The sequence below is a fragment of the Pungitius pungitius genome, chromosome 16 (genome assembly GCF_949316345.1).
Source record: "Pungitius pungitius chromosome 16, fPunPun2.1, whole genome shotgun sequence".
Taxonomy (NCBI): Eukaryota; Metazoa; Chordata; class Actinopteri; order Perciformes; family Gasterosteidae; genus Pungitius; species Pungitius pungitius.
The window spans coordinates 13,413,890-13,427,661 of record NC_084915.1 but is presented as its reverse complement, the minus strand read 5'-3'; the positions used below and the strand labels follow the sequence as shown (position 1 = coordinate 13,427,661).

The 13,772-nt window shown below is 41.7% G+C and overlaps 2 protein-coding genes across 4 annotated transcripts; both read left to right on the top strand.

The window, feature by feature from the left end:
• The first annotated feature begins 2,273 nt into the window (after positions 1–2,273).
• Positions 2,274–6,473, top strand: casr (calcium-sensing receptor). Its single transcript, XM_037467707.2, has 6 exons — positions 2,274–2,458; positions 2,555–2,861; positions 3,072–3,911; positions 4,014–4,244; positions 4,889–5,012; positions 5,111–6,473. Exons 1-6 carry the CDS (start codon positions 2,274–2,276, stop codon positions 6,244–6,246), a joined length of 2,823 nt encoding a protein of 940 aa, XP_037323604.1. The 3' UTR covers positions 6,247–6,473.
• A 2,274-nt stretch (positions 6,474–8,747) lies between these two features.
• On the top strand, positions 8,748–13,068 carry b4galt4 (UDP-Gal:betaGlcNAc beta 1,4- galactosyltransferase, polypeptide 4). Of its 3 annotated transcripts, XM_062558172.1 has the most exons (8): positions 8,873–9,159; positions 10,034–10,192; positions 10,426–10,578; positions 11,033–11,265; positions 11,533–11,720; positions 11,851–11,973; positions 12,088–12,192; positions 12,286–13,068. In XM_062558172.1, the coding sequence occupies exons 2-8, from the start codon at positions 10,186–10,188 to the stop codon at positions 12,419–12,421; spliced, it is 945 nt and encodes a 314-aa protein (XP_062414156.1). In that variant the 5' UTR covers positions 8,873–9,159; positions 10,034–10,185; the 3' UTR covers positions 12,422–13,068. The 3 variants fall into 3 exon arrangements, with proteins under 3 accessions (XP_037324196.2, XP_062414156.1, XP_037324197.2); XM_037468299.2 differs by lacking the exon at positions 8,873–9,159 and adding an exon at positions 8,748–8,836 and having other exon boundaries at positions 10,034–10,578; XM_037468300.2 differs by having other exon boundaries at positions 8,874–9,159; positions 10,034–10,578.
• Positions 13,069–13,772: the final 704 nt, after the last annotated feature.

Sequence of the window (13,772 nt, the reverse complement as noted above, 5' to 3'; positions counted from 1 at the left end):
GAGACTTAAATCATCGTCTTTAGAAAATAATTTCTTTCAGTTTGAATCATGGCCAAATCCTCCACACATGTTCTAGAAAAATTGTAATATTTCTGAATCTGCTGTTGTACAAACCTCTCTTATACCTCTTAGTTACCTTTACCACTGATGGAGAGGTTAGTGACTTTCTTCAAACTGTGGCGATGAGTCTAACAAATGAGAAACTATGAGAAACGTTACGAAAAGAGTGCAGACTTTTTTATCCCATGTGCCCGATGTTGCTGGGACACACGGCTTTGGTCCGTGCCACAGATAAATCAACATGTTGTAAACATGTTGTAAAGTGAGTCCTTTTAAACAGGAGACATCTGGTCAGCAGCAAATTGACGACTCGTTCATCTGAGCATAAGGGGGAAGCTAATTGTTTGAGGAACATAATGTGCGATCCACTGCTTCCAGGGTATCATGCCGCGGATCTTCTGGATAATTAAAATACAGGTTGAAACCTGCCATGAAAAATGAACACGGAGACTCAAGCCCATAAAATCTGAAGATCTAGTGCCAAGAAGCCTGAAAACGTATCAGTTGCTCATTGGTAAAAACAGAAATACAAATGTCTCTGATTCAATTTAGACTTCATTTTAGATGTATGTATCATTAAAATATATCGGTATTAAATGTTTGTTGGAAAAATAGATTACTTTGTTTTTGGTAATTACACACAAACCTCCAGTCAGGCCTATACAACTTAAAACACATGTTTGTGAAGGCCGCAGACAAAGATAACCTTCACCGCATGTTTCTCATATTCCAAGATATTACGCAAAAGTCTTCTCCTGTAACTCGGTGGTCATAGTCGATCATTCCTAAATCTCTCCCACCTTTGGTTGCGATGACATTAGTTCAGTCGGAGTGAACTGAGTGGACTTGATTAGCTGTAGGAAATGGACCACCCTCTCCCTGTTAATGATTCATCAGCAGAAAGAGGTTCAGATGCACACACTGTTGTTCACTGAATTCATTCACCACCAAGGATATTTTAGGAAAAAGACCTTAAAGATCTGTGTGTGTCTGCTGACTAACTTTTTCATTTCAGCCACGCAATCTCGAGTGTATATCGTAAGTTCAATTCTGTATTATTTTACATGTTTGATGATTTGATGGTTTTTTGTGTAGAAAAAACACTGAATCTCTACACAATTCAGCCGTAGTTGGCTTCCTTTTTGATTAAGGTTTGATTAAGAATGGCTTTGTTTATTTGAACAGATGGTTATTTTACAGTCACTCACTATGCCAACTTAGTTTTGAAAACATATATGTATTTACCAATTTGTAAGAGGTAAAAATAGTTATTTTAGCCTTAATATCATTCAAATAGAATAAATGAAGACAGTTAATACTAGATTTGACACTGGATGATTCTAAGTGACATTGTTTTAAATTGAAAAAAATAATATAATAAATGTTATTTTTCCAAATTAATGGCTTTCAGAAAATGAAATAGATTTCATAAGACTGTGCATAACTTCTCTCAATAATGGTTAATTTGGCCAATTTAACAGTGGCTCTTACAGCCGTTAGTGACTTCATTATCACAGCTCTGCCACAGCATTTTTCCAGCAGTATTAGCCAGATGCAGCAGGCTTCTCTCCATGGTGACTGGCTTCACTGGCCACCGCATGAGACCAGTCACTTTACAAAAGGAGGGTCATTAGAGTGTGACTTCACTCATAATATGTCCACAATCTATTTCAGTTTAGATGGATATTCCGAGCAGCATGCGTCACTGGGTTGTGAAATGTTAAAAATCAACCTCATCTCAGGAACAATACCGCAGAGGCGAGTTCTTGAAAAAAAAAACCTTTCCGAGCTCTTGCAAAAGCGTGTGTAAGTGCGTAGCCTGTGCTGGAGAATAACAGCCTCGGGTCACGTTGGCTTCTAACACCATTCCTAACTCACTGCCTAAGCTCAGTTTAGAGTTTAACACCATCAACACCAAATAAGTGATCAAGAAAGTAAGAAGCATCTCAAACAAAAAGGAAGTCACCTTTTCTTATGTTTTTCTTTTATAGAAATATATTGAAAATTGAATTGTGGCCCATTTTGTTTCAAATGTTTTTCCCTTTTCAAATGTTTTTCCCTTTTCTCTACAGTCAGAGAATCTCATCCCTGCAAACATGAATAACACAAAACAGCGCAGCGGGCAGATTGATGGCAGAAGATAATACTGAGGATACCTTCAACTCTGGGGGAGCGATAGAGAATAGTCCTACGCACCAGGAAGAAAAGGAAAAATGAGACTGTTTCTGTTTTACCTGATGGTGTTGGGGTCCAGGTATGTTATCTCTACCTACGGGCCCCATCAGAGAGCACAGATGACCGGTGACATTTTGCTCGGGGGTCTTTTCCCCATTCACTTCGGAGTCGCGTCGAAAGACCAAGACCTCGCGGCTCGGCCCGAGTCCACACAGTGTGTCAGGTGACATTTTGAGACCGGTTCACACGATTCGAGCGAGTGACCGCGCTCCACTTTTCTAAATGCATTCCTTTTTCTTTCTTTTTTTTGCTCTCACAGGTTCAATTTCCGTGGTTTCCGTTGGCTGCAGGCCATGATTTTTGCGATTGACGAGATTAACAACAGCAGCACTCTGCTGCCCAACATCACCCTCGGCTACAGGATCTTTGACACTTGCAACACGGTGTCAAAAGCCCTGGAAGCTACGCTTAGTTTCGTGGCCCAAAATAAAATCGACTCCCTGAATTTAGATGAATTTTGCAACTGCACTGATCACATCCCGGCAACCATTGCAGTAGTAGGAGCAGCTGGATCCGCAGTCTCCACCGCTGTCGCAAACCTACTGGGGCTTTTCTATATTCCTCAGGTGAGTAACTGATCATTGGCTTTATGCACATCCATAACAGTGCTGCTCCTCAGCCGTGGCCTTAAAACTGAGCAGACATCACAAGTCAACACTGTATCGCGAACACACTGAAAACATGTGTTTTTTTCTCGGTTGGGTAATCCATTAATAGATGGTAATGAAGCAGAACACAAAAGAAACCTAGATTACCTGAAATCTTTACCGTTTCAGATCAGCTATGCCTCTTCCAGTCGCCTGCTGAGCAACAAGAATCAGTACAAGTCCTTCATGAGAACCATTCCCACTGACGAGTACCAGGCCACAGCCATGGCGGACATCATCGAGTACTTCGAGTGGAACTGGGTCATCGCTGTGGCCTCGGACGACGACTACGGACGCCCAGGGATCGAAAAGTTTGAGAAGGAGATGGAGGAGCGAGACATATGCATTCACCTTAATGAACTTATTTCTCAATATTTCGAGAATCAGGAAATCCAAGCGCTGGCCGACAGGATTGAGAACTCCACAGCCAAGGTCATCGTTGTGTTTGCCAGCGGCCCAGACGTCGAGCCTTTGATCAAAGAGATGGTCAGGAGAAACATCACCGATCGCATCTGGTTAGCGAGTGAAGCGTGGGCCAGCTCCTCTCTCATAGCTAAACCAGAGTATCTTGACGTTGTGGCAGGGACTATTGGCTTTGCCCTCAAGGCAGGGCGGATACCCGGCTTAAGAGAGTTCTTACAGAAAGTGCAACCAAAGAGAGACAGTCACAATGAATTTGTCAGGGAGTTTTGGGAAGAAACCTTCAACTGTTATCTGGAAGACAGCCCGAGACAGCAAGAAAGTGAGAACGGAAGCGCGAGTTTTAGGCCCTTGTGCACTGGTGAGGAAGACATCACGAGTGTTGAGACCCCGTACCTGGACTACACGCACCTTCGTATCTCCTATAACGTGTATGTTGCAGTTTACTCCATAGCACAGGCCCTGCAGGACATACTGACCTGCACACCTGGGCATGGACTCTTTGCCAACAACTCCTGTGCAGATCTAAAGAAAATGGAAGCATGGCAGGTATAATGCTTCACTTTAACCAAATACCCGAGGCCATTCATTTAACAGATCATATGCTTTGAGCTATTTTGATGCAACTAAATGTGTGATTCTGCCTTGCAGGCCCTGAAGCAGCTTAGGCATTTGAACTACACAAACAGCATGGGGGAAAAGATGCACTTTGATGAGAACGCAGACCTGGCGGCAAACTACACCATTATAAACTGGCACAGGTCTGCTGAGGACGGCTCGGTGGTGTTTGAGGAGGTGGGGTACTACAACATGCACGTCAAGAGAGGGGCCAAACTCTCCATGGACAAGACAAAGATTTTGTGGAATGGTTACAGTTCTGAGGTCAGTCTAACTGTTTTGAAGAGGCTGTGAACATGAATATATTGGTTTTCTTCCCCTCGTTATTTTCTGTATTTTCATTTTTCCTGGCATTATCCACTAAAAATTATAATTACATTTACATTGTTACAATTGCTGGCAGGAAACTCGAAGCTGCCCCACCTGGATTCTTTGTCCACTTGTGGGCAGCAGAACTCACGTTAAACACAACTTTGACATCTCGAGAAATTCAATGAAATTGAGACTTTTCTCGTATAATTCGTTAATAGACAATAATCGCTGTCTGAGCTGGAATAACGTGGAGGCTTTAAATGTGCCGGAGACAAGTTCAAAAGGGCAGAGAGAGAGAGTGTGGGATGTAAAACCAGCGCAATGAGATCAAAGATGTTAAAACACTGCAGATGTTTGGGTAATGACAGAGTCGGCTGATAATTATCCGTGGGTTCGTCACTACTGCCACGTTCCTGCTCTCACATTACACATTTCACAGTAACGTGACCCATCATTCATCCAATAGGATACTACCATCATTTATTGACATGGGATTTATTTCTAAACCCTAAATTCTTTTATTAATTAAAACCTTGCATCAAATACATTTTAACACCATTATAACAGTGTTTTCTGCTTTTTCTCACATCCCGTAGGTGCCATTCTCCAATTGCAGTGAGGACTGTGACCCCGGTACAAGAAAGGGGATCATCGACAGTATGCCCACATGCTGCTTTGAATGCACCGAGTGCTCAGATGGAGAATACAGTAATCAAAGAGGTACAGAGACGCCAAACATTCACAACCTCTTATCCACTAATGTCACACCTGGTTAGTGTTGCACTAACTAAAACACAGATGTTTTTGTGTGTATGCAGATGCCAGTGTTTGCACCAAGTGTCCACATAACTCTTGGTCCAATGGGAATCACACATCCTGCTTCCTGAAGGAAATCGAGTTTCTCTCCTGGACTGAACCCTTCGGGATAGCTCTGGCCATATGTGCAGTTCTGGGAGTGCTCTTGACAGCCTTTGTGATGGGAGTCTTTGTCAGATTCCGCAACACCCCGATAGTGAAGGCCACAAACAGAGAGCTCTCCTACGTTCTCTTGTTCTCGCTGATCTGCTGCTTCTCGAGCTCCCTCGTCTTCATCGGAGAGCCACACGACTGGACGTGTCGTTTGCGGCAACCTGCCTTCGGGATCAGTTTTGTTCTCTGTATATCTTGCATCCTGGTGAAAACCAACAGAGTACTTCTGGTATTTGAAGCCAAGATCCCTACGAGTCTCCATCGCAAGTGGTGGGGATTGAACCTGCAGTTTCTGTTGGTGTTTCTGTGCACATTTGTTCAAGTCATGATATGTGTGGTATGGCTTTACAACGCCCCTCCCTCCAGCTACAAGAACCACGACATTGATGAGATCATTTTTATCACCTGCAATGAGGGATCTGTGATGGCTCTCGGGTTTCTTATTGGCTACACGTGCCTCCTGGCAGCTATATGTTTCTTTTTCGCATTCAAGTCACGGAAGCTTCCGGAAAACTTTACAGAGGCCAAGTTTATCACTTTTAGCATGCTCATATTCTTTATTGTTTGGATCTCTTTTATCCCTGCATACTTTAGCACTTATGGCAAGTTTGTTTCAGCTGTGGAGGTCATTGCCATACTGGCCTCCAGCTTTGGGATGCTGGCCTGCATCTTCTTCAACAAGGTCTACATCATCCTCTTCAAACCCTTCAGGAACACCATCGAGGAAGTCCGATGCAGCACCGCAGCCCACGCTTTCAAAGTGGCCGCCAAAGCTACGCTGAAACACAACACCGCTGCAAGAAAAAAGTCTAACAGCATCGGTGGATCTTGTGCCTCGACTCCGTCCTCCTCCATCAGCCTCAAGGCCAACAGCAAGGACTGCGGAGCGACTTCAGGGAAGCATAAGCCAAGGGTGAGCTTTGGCAGTGGAACAGTTACTCTGTCCTTGAGCTTTGAGGAGTCGAGGAGGAGCTCCCTGATGTGATAGCACATGGTTGAAAACATCAGTTTCATCTAACCCATTAATGGTTTTGGGACTTTATTTTGAAATGCACCTCCTTCATTTTCCCATTTTCCTAACAAATAGTCTGAAAAACCAGTCCAAATAATATACTGTACCATACCTATATCCTGTGACTTTTATCATTTTCAGCATAACCCTGATGTACACTAAGCTAATAACAACAATTTTGTACAATTAAACAGGAAATTACATCCTCATGTTGTTGTTTTTCTTCTTTAAAAATGGTATATAATATTTTAGTTTAGTGAACATGTAATCCATCTATCAATCAATCCATGTATCTATAACGTTACAACATAATAGTAAGAGTAAACACATAGGTTAGATCAAACATCTACAGATCTACAGTAAACAACAAGACAACACTCCATAGTCAGCACAGAGACGTGCCGTGTGTGCCAATATTTGACCAGAGGACAACCCGGACTCTTTAAGCGAGACAAGAGGATGTATGCGTCAGAATTACAGGATGTCGACCCAACGTTCCCTAATTTGTAACAACATTCTATTGTGGTAAATCCCAAGACAACAAAGGAAATGGATGAAAAGTCTACATGACATAGTCAAATCCATGCCACCCGTTTTAGGGTGTGCTTGGGAAGAACAAAGTGTGATCCAAATGAAACATGTTTGTTTGGTTTAATAAACGCGCCATTGCTGCCATCATCGCACTCAGACTAAACCACAACATTAAAGGTGTCCCCTTTACGTTTTAGACTTGTGCGTTATCCATCATTTGGGAATTATTTGGGATATAATGTCTAACGTTTAAACAAGACAAACGTTGCATTACAGTTCACACAACAGTTCACACTTTAAAGTATAACCACAATCTAGGATAATAACCAATATTTTAGGATATATAACGGAAGTTCTCTCAGAAATGTAAATCTAAACAAAAATAAACAGATAAAAACCAAACAATGGACAAGCTGGTGGAGGACGACAGGACGTTTTGGTGCAGATCTCTCAAAGAACATTCTCACAAGTGTCTGACAAGTGCAAACAGTACAGGACTATCTCACATTGAAATGTTATTTTCGCAATAGGACTACACCACACAGTCGTGACCTCCCAGTTTGGAGAAGGTATAGAAGGAGGAACGGCTCGGGGAGGCATTGTTTGTTCTGACCCCACAGACCTCGGTAACTATAAGCTCTAACTATAGGTGAAAGACTATTGGCCGATCCAGTGAAAATAGAACAATAAAATACTCACATGAAATCTGTGCATGTTAATTATGTTTTAATGCATGAATTAATTTTTTGTTTCAAACATGACATTCTTGTTATTTATAGTTTTCCTTTTGCTTATTGATAGAAAACGATTTGAGTACTTGAAAATATTTTCTTTCTGTCCATTCTCACTAAAATATTCCTTAAGGTCCAGTTAAATGCATGAATGTAACTCATGTACAGCTCAACAACGCCACCCTAGGAATTGCACCCATGGATATTTTCAGGGAAAATCTGTGTCAAAACCCACAACATTCAAGTGGTGCAACAATCCACCACATGCAAGACCAGATACTAACAATTAAATGAACTCAAAAAAGGTCATATAAAATGGGAAACTCTCAACAATAAAACACAATGCAATAGATGGTTGAGGAGTGCAGGACCTCCCACATCGCTCAACAGGAAGATGACATGCTGAGACATCCAGTGTCATAGCTGACTTGAGGAGCAGCTGGACAACCAACAACACTCCTGTTGTTTAGAAGGACAGAACCTTGATCCTCAAAGCTAATGCAGCCCAGAGAGACCAGCTGTTGTCTATGTTTGAGCTGCAGAAGGGGTAATGCATGATGGGATTGTTTGTGACAGTCCAAGTCCTGGGTACAAGAGGAGTTTGTATAATTTATACATATCATTTACAAATGTTTTAAGTCAGATCAGAAAAATGTGTGGCCTTATTTGTGCTACAAATAGTCATTTTAAAATGAAATGGCAATGCATTGCAAAGTAGCACAAGTATTTATATATATATATATATACATATGAAGCTCAAAGCTACTTTGTAACTGAATAGCTAGTTATTGAGAGGAAATGCAACAATCACCAGCTGTGAAGAGCTTTGTTTTGAAAAACACAACGGAAGCGTCTGTTCAAACAAGCCACCGAAAAGACAGCAACTACTTCCTGTTTCTTGAAGCTAACTTCAAAACTCCGTATGTGAAAATCGCAGTTTCAGCCGCAAATTAAATTTACAGACATCTTAAGATATCTTGCTGAATACGGTGCACATTGTTGAAAATGGTAGCCTTCAGTCTGTTGTTATCAATCGTAGCCGTCAATTCGAGTGAATCACTGTGGTTCATACCCGAGTCATTTATAACAACCGATAAACATTTACAAGTCGATTGGAAGAAATTGTTTTTATTGATTTTTCAATGCGTAACGTCAGATGTTACTTATGTTCTCACGGTTTCGGCGTACAAGCTTTTAGTGTGAAATACATCCACCGGAAGTACCATTTGCCTAACGCCACATTAACTTTACAGAAGGTCCGCTCCGGGAATGTTGGCACGGAATAACGTGAAGTGTGAAAGGTAAGCCCAAGCGAACCAGTTATACTGACATCTCCATTGTCCTCTGTCTAGAGACTCTACGCGAGGAGGAAGGGGGGAAGGTGTGACCGTTAGCTCGAAGGCGACCGTTAACTTTTACAGCTCCTCCCTGGAACATTTACGAACCGTCAGATAGCAACCAGCTAACGCTAACGCTGCCGAGGGAGCTCACCTGGGCACCGCTGCGGCCAGGTCGCGGAATAAATCAAAAGAGCTAACGATTTTTTATTTTATTTTTTACTTTTATAAAACGCACGCAGTGTAACGTTGATGAGGAGAAGACGCAGCTGTCGCCGACGCGGAAGGTAGCGTCCTGCTTTGGATCTCTAACCTAAAGTTATATGAATTAACCTAAGGTTAAGTTAGTGAGCTAACGTTACAGCTTGTTGGTGTTGCCCGGGGCTAGCGGACGTTAGCTTGTACTGGCTTTCCCCCTAAAATGAACGCCAACACACGGGGTGACGGAGAAATTATGTGAGAAAAAGAGCTGGAATTAACACCAAAATGATGCCAAAGGATGATGGTGTGAGTCACGCACTTGTTTTGGGTGTTCTGTGGATATGGCAACGTTTCTGTTGCCATTTAGGTCGTATTATATCCTATAATATCACATTTGTTGTATATAAACTATATATTTATGTTTTTAGTCGAATGCCAAATGTGAGCTTAATGGTGGGACAAAACAAGTCACTTGACGAGCTGAAGATTTTGCTGGATTTATCTGGCACTTTTAGCGTAGGTACCAATTAACCAGTCAATTATTGCATCTATGACATCTTATCTCAACCTTGAGTGTGAAATAAAAGTTTGAATTGATTTGAGTGATTAAGTACTTCGTGTTGGGTGAAAAGTGAGACTTCAATGTGATACGAAATGAAGTCAGGGGAAACAGCGATGGACAGGTGTACACCACAGGTGTGTAGTTACTGGGTGTCAAACGACCTTTCAGAAAGCTTTTTCTGTGGTTATTAACATAATACATATCTCTGAAATAACATACAAACTGTTTTCTAAGTTAACATCTTAATTGTTTTTATATGTTGTATGAACGTCATGGTGATATTTCTTTAAAACCAGAAGTTGCGTGGTCTGCTTGACTTTTTAGATGATGATATACGGTAATAACAGAGTCATGTGATGCACATCCGTTGCAGTAATTTCATTTCTCTCATTCAACAGTCTTCGAAGAACGACGAAGTCCTTTGCCTCCCCTCCTGAAACTGGATATTCAGCGTCCGACAATGGATTTTCACCAATAACCTTTCCTCAGTTCACAGTGATCATAAATTTGACTCGCTGTTTACCTCGGCATCGTGTTTCCTCGTCATGGGATGACCGGTTAGTGAAAACGGTGGCTGTCGGTATTCTTGCTTAAATGACTGTCGCGGTGGGACTATCCTAAACTAGAAAACACCAGCTTCCACAGTTGCCCCTTTTTACAGTTTCACATCAGTGCAGCCACACAGCAATGGGCTTCTTTTTACCTGTGGTAAAGACTTTGCGGAGGTGGAAATATTTTCTCGTGCTCTTTGTCTCGCTGTCCGTGCTGGCATGGATCGCAACTTTTTCAGGCGAAACAGTGAAATCCGCTCCGGCGTTCCCCGCCTCACCACAGACTTTTGTCAAAGCCGACATTGTGAAGCATGGACTTAACACGGCGCCACCCGATCGATTAACGACTCCGCTGCAAGAAGTCGAATGCCCTCAGGAGTCACCGTTGCTACGTAAGTATTGTTTTTGCTTCGGGCTTATTTGTTATTCATAAGTCACTTCAATGTATCAGCTTATGCTGTCCTCTTAAAAATAAAGATGATGACTTTATTTATTTTTTCATGTTCCCCGCCCCTTTAAAGTGATCACATGACAGTGTAGATAACTTACAATAATAAACTAGGCAAGGGTCTTGGCCAATAATTCTGCTATGATGTCATCTTAACCATAACTAGAGCACAGTCTGTAGTTTCTCAAAACAAAATGAACACATTATTGTGATGTGCTTGATGGATGACTTTAGATTTTGGTCTGTAAATACATGTTTGTCATTATTGTTGAACGGTAACAATTCCGGGATTTTTTGCTCCAGATAGATTAAGTGTGATATTTACTGCACTATGATTCATCTATACCTATGTGGTCATCAAGGCTCATATTTCTGTTTGAATTGGCCTCCTTCCACAGAGGGAGCGGTGAAGCTGTCCTTTGAATCCTCTCTGACACTGAAGGACGTGGAGGGTGAAAACAAAGGAGTGACTGAAGGCGAGTACAAGCCCTCAGACTGCACGGCGAGGCAGAGCGTGGCGGTCCTCATCCCTCATCGCAGCAGAGAGAGACACCTCCTCTACCTCTTGAACCACCTGCATCCCTTTCTGCAGAGGCAGCAGCTACACTACGCCATTTATGTTATCCAGCAGGTATACAGGCTCCACCTCATGCAGTTTCGGTCACATAGTTTTAACCACCATTTGTGTTTGGGTTTCATGTTTATAGAAGTGAGAGTAATGATGTATGATAATAATAATGTCATGGAAAAAAAAATTTAATCAAAACAATTTTGAAAAGAAATATGTAAGTTCAATAAATGTTTGGGAAAAAAAGGTGGAAATATGTTAGGTAGGAAATGCCTTGGGGGGAAAAAAGTCAAAATATCTGAGATTCTTCTTTTTAAAATTCTTTTAAAGGCTGGCGATGCAACTTTTAACCGTGCCAAGCTACTCAACGTTGGGTATTTGGAGGCCCTGAAGGACTACAGTTGGGACTGTTTCATCTTCCATGATGTCGACCTGGTACCCGAAAATGATCATAATTTATATGTCTGCGACAAGCAGCCCAAACACCTGGTGGTCGGCAGGAATGCCACAGGATACAAGTGAGTATATGATAACAGCGAGCCATAAGTCAGCAGTCAAATGTTTCATTACCCATGTGAACGACACAATTTGAAGCTAATTTTAAGAGATAATACGGCAATTAGTCTTTATAATTTTTGTCTCTGTCAGGCTGCGCTACAAAGGCTACTTTGGAGGAGTCACAGCTATGACCAGAGACCAGTTTCATCGAGTGAACGGATTCTCGAACACGTACTGGGGTTGGGGCGGAGAAGACGATGACCTCCGCATCAGGTGAGGCCAGAAAAAAAAGGTCAAAACAGGCAACGGTTGTTGCTGAGATCACATCCGGAGCAGATGCAGTACTTTCCCTCATGAATGTGCCTGTGGGTCTGGTGTCCCGCGCAGAGTTGAGCTGCAGAAAATGAAGATTGTGCGCCCGCCCGCCGACATCGCTCGCTACACAATGGTGTTTCACAAACGGGACAGTGGCAACGAAATAAACAAAGACAGGTCAGTAGCGGTAGAGGTGGGGATAATGTGTCACCTGTGATCCTGATTTGGGCTGCAAATTGATCCTCTTCATCGCTCTTTTCTGCCTCCTAGGATGAGGTTGTTGGGACGAACAGCCCTGGTATGGAAAAAGGACGGACTGAACAGCTGCTCATATGAGACTGTGCTGCTGGAGAGGCAGCCTCTTTATGTGAATGTCACTGTGGACATCGGTAAGCCACAGAACTGACATAAAAAATAGGACCAAGAAACACTTTATAATACACGTCTTTTGGCAACAGTATCCTTGAACCGCTGTCCTTCACATATTCATGAACTTTATTCTAACTTTCCCTCTGTTGAGCCATCACACTGATTTTGGGTCAGAGTGACAGGGTGTCTAGATCTATTTTTCAAAAAACAAGTTTTCTAGGTTGTTGCTGGTTGGTTCCTTTCATGTTAACATTCTATACGTTTATGATTGTTTACTTCTGGTTTTCTCCTGTGGGTTGAAAATTGTATGGTAATCTTGTTGCATCAAACATTCCACTGACATTTATTTTAAATTCATACTTAATAAATATGAATGTATGACATGCAAAGAGATGACCTACTAACTCTGGATGATATTTGTTTTAAGTCTTTACATGGTATTATGGAATGATTTGTCTGGTTGATCTTAGAACACAGACCATTACATCTAATGAGATTTTTTTTCCGTTAGAACACATAATAAATATTTTTATTATAAATTGTATTCTGGTCTCTATAAATGCAGGGGCTAGAATCTACAGTTGTTGCACTACAACTTTAGTTTATTTGATAACATGCCTTTGAATATATAACAATGTATATATTTCTGACTGGATGGTTTTTGGATTAAAAAGCCTCTCCTTGGTTTCTGGAATAATAATTGTATTACGAACGTTTTATGGAATAATGATTCTTTATGATTGTAGTTGTCTGACTGGCTCAAGATGCTCATCCTGCAGTACATTGATCCGACCAGTAGGGGCCCCTTTTCCCAACCACTGGAAAAACCTCATAGCAGGTTTCTGCTCCTTGTTAAGTAGAGAGTGCCTTTTATTGCCTAGCAATTTGTACAGCACAAGCCTTAATTCGTTACAGGAACAAAATAACAACCTTTTTAACTCTTGTTTGGTTGAAATGTAGGAAGATGTCAAACAGCAAGGGGTCACCGTGTCAGTGTTTTTTTTTTTAAATCAGTCGTGTTCCCTCTGAGGACATAAACAACGTGTACTAAAAGTAAGCACAATAATAACCTGTTAAGATACAATGAATTCTCTTCACAGCATAGCCTTTTTTTTTTTACAAGTGCAAATAAAGAACGGGGTGACGCTTTGTATGTAGAGAATGATGTCATGTCCTCTTCCTATAGTGCAGAAAGAGAGCTTTGTCCTGTCGAGGCCGAGCCTGGTCATCTAGGTCACATGTGACATTCACAAAACACTTCTCAAACACAAGATATCAATTCTGCAAGTCAGGCCACTACAAACTAGTCCATTCAGATGTGTTTAAATGCCAGTGGTTTCTGCAACGTATACTGAATTCGGCCCGTTTGTAAATATAATAACACTTGT